General features: G+C 33.1%; 1 protein-coding gene across 1 annotated transcript; it reads left to right on the top strand.

The window, feature by feature from the left end:
• The first annotated feature begins 1,525 nt into the window (after positions 1–1,525).
• On the top strand, positions 1,526–3,142 carry LOC123694640 (YTH domain-containing protein 1). Its single transcript, XM_045640129.1, has one exon. The coding sequence runs from the start codon at positions 1,763–1,765 to the stop codon at positions 3,083–3,085; it is 1,323 nt and encodes a 440-aa protein (XP_045496085.1). The 5' UTR covers positions 1,526–1,762; the 3' UTR covers positions 3,086–3,142.
• The last annotated feature ends 8,909 nt before the right edge of the window (positions 3,143–12,051 follow it).

The raw sequence follows: 12,051 nt of genomic DNA, 5'->3' as shown, positions 1-12,051 counted from the left end.
GAAGGAAAAATAAAACACTTAAATTTACCTAATATGAATTTTAACTTAAGTAAGATTAATCGCTTTTATAGTAGGTACTTTAAAAATGTATTTACAAATAAGTCAGGTCAGGACTAAAATTATAATAACCTAAAAATTCATTTTTTGAAGGTTACCAAGAAGTGAAAATAGAAAAAGAGAATGGTTAGAAGCAATTGAAACTGAAAATATCAAGCCAAATGTAAAGGATATAATATCATAGTATGTTCCCTACATTTCCCCGAAAGTGCTTTTAATAGAACAATGGATGTGATTAGTCTGCACGATGATGCTATACCAGTATGTCTGCCGCTGCATTCACACAGGGTGAGGTTTTTATCTGTAGACACATGATGTCTTCCAATTTACTTTTGGTCTTTTTATTTAGATTTAGGGCTGTCATTTATAATCTAACGTTTCTCCTATTTTGAAGGAGGCCTGTGAACAAACTGAGATGGTTTTATATGATTTTTTGAGTACAAACTTGGGTGATATTTGGTTGTTGAAATGTTATTGACTGAGGGAAAGTGCAATTTACTTTAAATACATGGGGTGTTTTAAGTTATTTTTCTATTCTTTATAAATTCATATTTATAAAGCATTTCAATGCCATAAAACCAAAAATATAAGTTCCGCTATTGTAAGCCCTAATGTTGATATTAATTTCAAACCATCAGCATTGCCCTTTTAATTAAAATGTATTGCATTTTAGTTTAAATGTAAAGTGAACAATGCTAGTTAATGTAAACTGTGACATTTCATTTCCAGGTACCAGTTGAGCCTCAAATCCCGAACTCAAAAATGAACAGAGTGTATCCGAGTGCATTCCAGGCTGCACAAAATAGCTTAGCTCTATAATTTTCTCTATTATTATATATTATTGTTTTTTTTGTCTATTATTTATAAATAAATAAATACAATTACTGTATATTGTGTTGTTCATCGTAATAAAATACTATTATATACCTATATTAGTATATATTATGTTGTTTCATTATATTACATTCCTCAAAACTGAAATTACCAAATTGTAAGTCTACCGTAATCCTTATATCGAAGTCATACTTAATTTTATTAATTGGCATTGTCATTTTTTTCATTTGTAATTTTACTTCTATGTTTTGTACAATAAAGTTAAAATAAATAAAAAAGAGTGTGTGTTTATGTACACGCGTTAGAAGTTACGCGCCAAAAGAAGTATAACTTCAAAAAAAAATATATTAATATTATTTTTATATCGATAAACATAATAATGTTTATCGATATATTCTCGGCACTAAACACCGCCATGTTTTGTTACAAGCAATATGGCGCCGGCCACACTTTTTTTGTAGGTATGTCACTTCCATGTGATTCCTTATTCATTGATTTATACAACCAGTCCACCAAGAAGACAACCACAGATATAAACTCAGACTATAAATGCTATTTATCATTCAATTATTTAATCTGTGCATCATTTTATTTAATCTGTGCTCTATCGTATGTCTTTGGTTTGTTGAGTGTTTTCTACTTCTAGTGAGAACTGAGAACTGAGAAGAAATTATTGGAATAGCAAGCTACATTACACAAATTGTAATTTTTAATTGATTTTAACTTTGAGCCGAATTTGTTTGTTCTGCTCTTTGATTTTCTAGTAACCATTAAACCTGTATTGTGTAGTTCCGAACAGTTCTAGAACTTGCAAATGCATTCAAAATTATGGTTTTAAAAGCTTGTTGCTAGGACGCATTTTCATATAACAATGGAGGCTTCCAATAATACTGACGCTGTTAATCTTGGAATAGGAGAAGTGGAAGCTGAAATTGGCGAAGAATTAAAACAACTTGAGGATGTTTTGAGAGATACATATGATACACGCAGCGAAGTATCTAGTTCATCTTCGAGTGATTCTAGCACCCCAAGTATTAGTTCAGTAAGCACAAAATCTAAGGAACGGCGGCATCGTAAACGGGCTAAGTCTGACAGTAACTCTCCCCAAGAAACAAAGCGACGTCGCATATCCAGCGGTACAAAAGTCAAAACGTATGACTATATGACAAAATTAAACTATTTGTTTAGGGATACACGTTTTTTCCTCATTAAATCAAACAATGCTGAAAACATAACATTGTCAAAAGCAAAAGGTGTTTGGTCAACACTACCCCAAAACGAAGCAAACTTGAACCAAGCATACAGAGAATCAAGAAATGTGCTTTTAATATTTTCTGTAAAGGAAAGTGGTAAATTTGCTGGTTTCGCTCGTCTAGGTAGTGAATCTCGTAGAGATGTACCTCCAATATCATGGGTCTTGCCTCCTGGCCTATCTGCTAAAGTATTAGATGGTGTATTCAAAGTTGACTGGATTTGTAGGAAAGAATTGCCTTTCAGTAGCACACTCCATTTGTATAATCCATGGAATGAGGGTAAACCAGTTAAAATAGGCAGAGATGGACAAGAGATAGAGCCGAAAGTTGCAGAGGAGTTGTGTAGATTGTTTCCTGAAGATGATGGAATTGAAATGACTTCTATACTGAGAAAATCTAAGGAGGCATCAAAAAAAGGTTATTTAAAAAGTGGTAGTTACAGAACATACAGAGCACCCTTATCTTCTCGAGGTACATCATATAGAAACCGTATGAGTTCATCACGGAGCCGACGCAAAATCTTTACCTCCCCAAGAAATCGTTTAGGATCTTCATACAAAAGAAGGTCGCCATCACCTTTTATGAGGGAGAGATTGCCATCGTGGTTTGTCCGAAGTCGTGAAGGATACGGTAGCAGTGGATCTGCAGCAGCAGAGGCCTATGTTGCAGAATATATGAGGTCAATGCACCATCAGCTGCCTCCCTTGCCATATGTAGCTCCTCCAGGATTTAGTGGAGCTCTTCCTAGTTACAATGGATTGCCTCCTCCACCACCACCTCCACCACGTTACTATGACTTGGCTGATTATCCTCGTTCAGTGCTTGTATATGATAAGAGATCTTATGAAAGGTCTGTTGATGAGTTTTTGTGGCGCACTTCGGATCGTTCCAGAGGCAGAAGCCGTGACCGTGATTCACATAGGTATAGGGATCGCAGATAGAGTTATGATAACCACCGATGTATGTTTAATTGAGTTTAATAAATAATTGTGTTTGAACTTTGAACTTTATTGAATCAAATTTTATCAGTGTTGTGATGAACTTTATTTATACTTGGACGATTTATGGTTAAGCATGAACATTTGTTAATTTTATTATTCTAAAGGGACTTGTGCTATTAGGAACAAATGTGTATGGGTTAGGCAAAAGAAAGGAGGAATAAGGTCAATGGTAACTAGACCACCATGGAAATTTGTGAAAATACAGGAATTTATAGGTTATTAACCAAATAGGTTCTTCTAGAATCTAGACTTATGCAACAAATAAGGCTGTGAATAACTGTGATATCAGTAGAACAAGATTTAGATCTTAATTTACAAATGAACTATATTTAGATGTCTGTTTTGGAAAAAGTAATATATTATTTTTTATTTAATTAACATTATTAAACATTATTTAACCAAAAAGCTTTAAAGTCTTAGGTTTAGTCTTATTGCAAATCAATACATATAATACATAATATATTTACTAAATATAGGTAATTATTACTATTTAAAAAATCACTTTTAACAAATTATCAATAACTTAATTATGTTCTCTTGTTTTGTAGATTTTTTATTGCAACAGCTGATTGGAGTACAAGTTAGTAAGTTGAATAATTAAATCTGAAGTAGACAACTTCAGATTTAAATTACTTAAAACTCCTTTTTTTTAAACTGTTAGACTAACTCACAGAACAGGACTAACTATTGGATACTAAATTTATTTTGCTATGCAATCAAAATAATACTTTGGTACAGTTTTACATGGGATTGGGTTTTATTTCCAGTGTAGACCAACAAAAAAGTATAGGCCTTGCAGGACACAAGGCTGAATGTTTACCTGTTAAGAAAACTGATCAGCTGTGACATTCTGCTGCCAAATTCCACATAGTTCTTCAAGTAATTTTAGAATAAAATACAGTTTATTACATATGGATATAATGTATGTATAATATATTGTAACTTGGTATAGAACTTAAGCTTAACGTGAGCTTAACATGTAGGTACAATGCATATCTATCGCTCTTTCTTAAATGCATGTTTTAAGAAATCACCCACGCATTATGATTGTCAATGGAGTCCTAAAAATGTTGCATACATTATATGTTCTAGCTGCGCTCTGCGGTTTCACCTGCGTGGCTCCGCCGTCCGCATCTGTTGTTCGGACCAGTAGTTCTTGAGATTTGTGCTTTCAAACAAACAAACTCCAGCTTTATAATAATCAATACATATAATAAAATTCTAGAAAAGTGGTGTCTGTACAATGAAAATATGTAAAAAAAAATTAGCAGGGGTTATTACTAAATCGATCCCAAACCCAAAACTGTCGTTAAAATTTTTTTTGTCTGTTTGTCTGTTTGTCCGTTTGTCTGTTTGTCTGTATGTTTGAACACGCTAATCTCAGAAACGGCTTATCCGATTTAAATGCGGTTTTCATTAATATATTATGGTAATCTTCATTTAACATTTAGTGTTTATTTCATGTCAATCGGTTTATAAATAAAAAAGTTATGACCATTTAAGTATTCACGGCGAACATTTGCTAAGGCATTCTATGGTACACTATTATATAGGTCTACCAGAATCTGATGGCATATTTATATTTAAGAAATAAAAGATTTTCATGTGGCAACTTATTTGACAACTATCAAAATGGTTGTCAAATTATTTGTCTTTTTTGCAGTTGATAAATAATTTTTAGGATTTTGTCTAAAAAAATCTTCGAAAATGTCGAAAAAGCCGCTGTGATCACAAGCAAGAGGTGTTGTTTATAATGTGTATAGAAAAATATTTGATGAAGAAGGGTCAAACACATCACAATTTTCAATTTAGAAGATTTTATTGGTAAATTGGACGTACCCGCTTTGATACTTTTAATTAAAAAATATTATTTATAGGTAACTATAATATTGTTTGTTGATTGGAATATAATTTTATGAAAACTTATTACAGGAGTTTCCAATACGGCTATTCGTCAAGTCCAAGCTGTCCAAGTCAATTTTATAATGTGTGTATCTGTTAATACTTACGAAAATAAACATAGTTTTATTTTACTTTTATTTTATTTTATAAAAAATTATAAGCAGTCTAGTTTTCTATCGATATAACATCGATATTTTCACATGGCATAATGATAATGAACATACAAATATAGGTATGTGTAAATAATAATATGTATTACCTGTGTAAAAGTAATATGTATATTATACATGTAAGTATGTACCTACATAATATTAAGTGGATATCTCATTATTAAGTACAGTATTGTCCACTTATGTAATGTGACTAATGATATTAAGAACAAACTAAAAAATAAGCAGTATCAAGATCGTTCAGTCCATTTTCCCTAGGGTTGCACACTCAAAATTTTGATTTCCCTAATTGCCATCAGATTCTGGTTTACCTATAATACAGTGTACGTTAAAACGTAAGCAAGAAGCTTATATCTTATACACTGGAGATTTCGGTATGAACATTTGACGTGTAACAAGAAAATTGTTGTGTTTTATCACTTTCACACCTAACTTGGTATTGCCACTGTTAATACGAAGTTTTCCCAAGGCTACTATGTATGCCGTAATATTATGTGCAAAAGGTTAGTTTTTGTACATGAGTTTGTTGATAAATTGTCAACAACGTCATTCAGAAGCATTGTTGGATGAGACAATTATTATTTATGCTAAATAAAATAAGTATCTGGACCAATTATTAAAAAGCGATACTCCCTGATTATGGGTAGTTACCATAATAAAATTGTAGCAACTCTCACTTTGACAATATGGCATAAGTGTCAAAAAAATTGCGTCGCTTCGAATATTTAAGTTAATATTGTTGCGTATTTAATAAATATTTTCCGAATATAAATAATGTATTGCATTGTGAAAAATTGCAGAAGTGTTTGGACACCAAATTCTGGCATAGAATTTAACAGGCAAGTGTATATTTACGTTATTTACAATATTCCTCAATACTCCTGCATTTACCTGTTTAGAATCATTTCAATGGCAAAAATTGTAAAATTTTGCATCATTTTAGAAAGCAGTCATGTTAAATTTGTTATTTTCCTAATACTTTATCATTTTTCAACAAGTTTTCAATAAACAAAATTAACAAGTAAGGTAACCATGATGACGAGTTTTTATGGATAGTGAAGAGAATATTATATTGTAATAACAATATTATGATGAAATTTAGAACACCATTTTCAAGATTTTTACTAGTAATGAAACTACACTCGACATCGGTATTGCACTCACATGCAGTTATAAGATTGTTCGTTTTTACATTGAAATTTATACTTTTTTAACTTACCTCATATTTTTTGTTTTAGGTATTTCAGCTTTCCAAAAAGTAAAATAAAAAGAAATATATGTGCCCATCAAGGGTAAAATTACTGAGGATTACGACACAGAAAAAAATACCTTTTGAAAAATAAACTTTGTAAAGTTAGCTGAAATTTGTGCAAGGCGTTTATTATAAACAGTTTTTCTTTGATGAATTTGGCTTGAAATTGAATCTGAGTAGCTTACAATTTGGTAAACAGCATCTGATGCAAAACACAACTTTCCTCTATTTAAAAAGGATGTTAATGCTATATATCGGTTCATATCCAGGCTTTGTAGCCAAGAGTTATTTAAAACTATCATTCTATACCAATTAAAATTGTATGTACCTATAAAGTATGGCCAGTAATATTATAATATAATTAATACTGTTAAAAATATATGTCGTTATTATTTATAGACCATGATTTTTAGTTTTTTCTATTTCGAAAAATCCTGAATATACAAACCAGTGTGGTCACCCACAGAAAGAGACAAAAAACAACACTGACGTCATTCAAGGTTATATTTTCTTGTGACAAGTCAATGGTCATAGTGCAATCTCCAGTGTATTAGATATAAGCTTCTTGAACGTAAGTTATCTGTTATACGCTACAGTTATTTCTATAAAATGTCCATGTGATCATATCGAAAGTCCCCAAGGGTGGGGTGGGGGTGGGGGGGTAAGCTGAGGTAGTAGGGGGGAGGGGTCAAATTAAAATTATGATTATTTTTAGGTAAATTTTATACATAAAATGTCCTTTAAATTATGTCGAATTATAATATTTTTAACCCCCGACGCAAAAAGATGGGTGATAAGTGTTTGACCGCTATGTGTGTGTGTGTGTATCTGTTTGTGCCACCATAGCTCGCTAGCAGGTAATTAGATGCGGTTTTTTTGTTAGGCAGCATATTTTCCGACGCTGGTTCTTAGATAAACTATATCAAAATAGTTTAATCCATTTATTATACCTAGGTATACATATAGAGGTAAAAGTAGGAATGAAAATAACTAAAGTTATCGAATATACTTTAGTGATATATTAAATGAAAGCGAACGACCTATCAGTAACAATAAATCAAATTTTATCAAAATCGGTTCATCCATTTATTTGATATACGATATAAAAGTTTTAGTTAATAAAAAAATTAATTTTGACTCAAGTGATATATGAAATGAAAGTGCATGACGTGTAAAGTATAATTGGACATATTTAATCAAAATCGGTTCATCCATTTACTATACCTATATATTGGTAAAAGTTGGAATGAAAGAAACGATTGTTGTCAAGTATACGTGACATATCAAATGAAAGTGCATAACGGGTGAAGTACAGTTATAGTTCTATTTTTATCCAAATCGGTTTTTCCATTTATTAGATTACAGCACAGATTACAGCGGTAAAAGTGGGAATGAACAATAATCGAATGTGGTCAAATAATATCTCAAGCGGCATATCAAAATATGAAAGAGCAACGTGTGAATTACAATTAGTAATGTTTTATCGAAATCGGTTCATCCGTTTATTACACTTTAGGGGTGACAGTGGTTAGGTAAATAAACCAAATGGAGCATCAAACGACAGGATATGTCGTGTACATATAGGTACAATTAGATAATATGGCTTACATCAAAATCGGTTCTGCCATTTACTACACTAGGGATGGAAAGGTTGAAAGTCTGTGAAAGAAGAGGGGGATATGGAAGCGAGAGGATAGCCACACCCTGGAAATTTTGAATTCTACTCAAAGCCACATAGGCCTGGCGCGGCGCTTGGCAATTTTTTTCTTAAATATACCACTTCTTTTGCCACTGTGGTCCATTACAATTTGTGCACGGTTACGGCACAACTTAAAAGGTGTCAAGGAGCAACAAACTTATAGCTGATATCAATATGATGTAGGAATGTAATAAGGAGGTAAAGGTAGGTCTCGCTCACTTGAAAATATTACATGAAAACATGAAAATAAGAAACCGAAGTTTAAAAATTTAAAAAAAAACCCAACGCAATGAAGGAAAAGGAATAAATAATTTTACAAACTTCCCGACGATCTTTAAAATTATGATAATATGATAATGATGGTATGGCAGCCCCGACGACTTTGTTTTTTTATTTTTATGTTTTATGTTATGTTTTTCGGGAAGTTTGTGAAATTATTTGTTCCTTTTTCTATGCACTTTTCTTCGTTGCGTTGGGTTTTTTTTTTATTTAATTTTTATTGCACAGTCTAAACAGTTTAGTTACTACAGGCGCGAGACAGGAAAGATGAGCGCTGAGACAAACGTCAAAACGCAAAGGAATAGAAGGAATCCGCTACGATAATAATTGTCATAAGCGTATGATGTGTTTTGCACAATTTTATTAAATTGCGACGTTCGTGATCGTCGTCGTCGTTGGTAGGGTGAACAAATCTTTAGTAAAACATCATACGCTATGTACTCATTTGCTGCACAATATATTGTCAAAAACATCCATACAAGGAAGGAAGGAAAATAAATTTGCTCCTTTCCCTCCTGGTGCCTAAAAATAATATGACATAATTTAAAATAAATTTTACGTAGAAAATTAATTAGTTAGGCATTTTTCTTTTTTTAATTATTTATGGTAGTACGTGTTTATTCAATAAAAGTTAAGTAGTAACTACTATGCAGTCACTATTCCACGCGGACGAAGTCGCGGGCACAGCTAGTATTGAGTATAGATCTGATATGATATGATCTGATCCGAGTACCATAGAAGATGTGTAAAAAAATCGATTCACTGTCAAGATGTAAGTAAGTAATTACCACACAGGTATAATTACTGATAGGTAAGTATTATGTGTTACTCTAAAAATATTTTTACAGCTAGATAATAAAAACTTACATTCCCGAAAAAAAGCCGAAGTTAATCCATGCGTAACTAGTGTATCTACCTAGTTACCTATTTTTTATTCTTATACCGAAAATTAGAGTTATCTATGTTCATCTTCCATTCCTTTAAAAATTGATTTTATCGTGATTTTCACCGAAACGGTAAGTTACGAATCATATAAAATACTCATCTATACTATCTATACTAATATTATATTAAAGAGGAAAGGTTTTTAATTATGTATGTATTGTTTTCACGCGTAAACTACTGGACCGATTTCAAAAATTCTTTCATCCATCCATTAGAAAGCTGCATCTTCACTGAGCAACCTATATATAATATGGCTATATTGCGTTTAAAAAAAATAGAATTCCTTACCAAAAATGCAATAATGTAACCCAAAGTGTAAAAAAATCCTTAAGTAGGTAATAAATATTCTGTCATCGCATGCGCTGCGGAATCTTGAAGATAGAACAAAAAAATGTTCTACGGTACATGTTAAAAAGTGGATCAATATCTACAAGAAAGTCCGCGAGGCGCGATACCATATTATTATGTCCAATGTCCATCTTCAGTGTTTATGTTACTATAGATAGGGAGGCGAATAGGGGAATTTTCTGCAATACTCGAGCGTGGCAGTTTAAGATATGAGAGATACCTTAGACCTAATAGAACAACCTTGTAAACTATTTAGCTCTATATGTAGTGACGCGCGCCTAGGATAGACGATCAGATTAGTAAAAAAAAATCGATATATTGAAATACTCGAGCGCGTCAGATTAAGATATTGGGGCTTGATTTAAGTGTTTAAAGACTAAATTTAACTAATCTGACCATAAGTCCTCGACGCCGCCGAGTTATAGGGTCGCGAACTTGTAAAAAAAAAAACGTTAATCCGGCATTCTCGAGCGCGATTGTTTTTATTTTTATTTTGAAGAATATAATCTAAAACTACAAAATCTGCCGGTTTTCGCATGACCGGAAGTCTGGAGGAGCCATTTCGTCTTCCGAAAAACGCGTTGCAGCATATAAGTCGCGAACTTTACTTTTTCCAAAAAAGAAGTTTAAATAAACAAAAAAGGTAATTTTATTTTCCAAAAAAGGTCTCTTTTCATTTTTGTCCATAATTAAAACTTTTTTTACTTGAAGCATCATAAAACTCAAACTCCCGGTATTTTGAGTACATCTCGAAAACTGAGAGTGTTAAGAAAAATTGATATGAAATAACGATGATTAAAAAAAAACCCACAAACCTTTTTCGGTCAGATTAAGAGAACCCACCAACATTTTTGTCAGATTAAGAAAATATGCTTTCAGGATACCGAGATAAAGGTTTATCTCGAGCGCGTCAGATTTTCATAGGGGAGGTCCCCTATGAAAATCTGACGCGCTCGAGTATTTCAAAAAGACATTTTTTTTCTGCATTTTCAAAAATTCATCGTAACTTATCGTCACGCCGTAATCGTCAGTTTTTTTAAGGGGGAGCTTCCTTGGGGGCCTAATTAACACCCCTTCCGAAAATCTGACGCGCTCGAGTAAATTTTTTTTTGTGCATTTTTGACGATTTTATATGCCTATCCCCACCACGCAAACCGGCAGATTAGTATACCATTGTTATCAGAGGCACTTGGGGCATACGTAGTATGAATATCTGACGCGCTCGAGAATGCCCAAGTTACTGTTTTTTTTTTTTACATTTTTGAAAATCCGTACACGCCAAACCCACCGCTAAAATGGTTTTTACCATAGAAGCTTTTCTTTTCAAAATTATTTTATCTTTCGATTTTGATAAGTCTCGGCGACGCCGTTGAATTACGCCATTTAGCTACTTCGCCTCCCCTATCTACTACCTACAACTTTTTTACGTTTTCAAAGTAAATAGAAGTGCCGACGCGACAGTAATAAAACCATGTTATCCATACAAATATTATATTAATCCTTATCCCAATATAGGTATGTTGTTTTATTATAAGTAGACTGGTTTCAATACCAGCAAAATACTTTTTAAATTAAAAAAATTGGATATTCCATTCAAAAGATATAACGAATTTTTAAGTGTCTAATCTACAGAAAATAGTAGACGTACCTATACTGTTTAATTATTAATACAATGAGCAGGCGTAGGTAGTGCGGGACGGGGTGAAGGTGATTTTCATGTGAAAATTAAACCTATAGTCCGACCAATAGTAGACTTTTCGCTCACGATATCGCTATCTATGCGTTTAAAAACCGCAGGGCATTGCTATAAATCGGGACATTGATTGTAGAGTTCTTTCATTTACCACGACATCTGTAGATACCTATCAGTTAAGAAATCAAGGCAAATCATCATCATTAAAAAAGGAATGAAAAAAATATATTGTTCCACGTTCTCGCAGCGGCATATTGAATGACTTTGGAATGTTTTCATATTTGCATACACATAATACCGCAGCCTGCTCATCGCGCTGCCGCGGCCGTTTTCGCCGCGACATTGCCCTCTGGCCACACACTGCTCTACTCGCGCGATTAATCGCGACGCTCTTCATTTCGCACTCGTAGTGCCGGTCCTTTGACTCGCGCGCAAAAGCCGACAAAATAGGGAGCAGTGAGCAGGACGATGAGCACGAGTGGCATGACGAGTAAGTAGTAACGTGGCCACACTATGTCTCTGCCTACTTTCCTCGTTACTTCCCATACCACTCGTCGAGTGTGTGGCCGCGGCATAACACATTACGTCTTGTTTGAGTTCGTTACAAACAATACAAAC

Source organism: Colias croceus, chromosome 9, assembly GCF_905220415.1.
Source record: "Colias croceus chromosome 9, ilColCroc2.1".
In the NCBI taxonomy this organism is placed as follows: Eukaryota; Metazoa; Arthropoda; class Insecta; order Lepidoptera; family Pieridae; genus Colias; species Colias croceus.
Note: the sequence above shows the minus strand (reverse complement) of the source record. Positions and strands in the feature narration are given on the sequence as shown.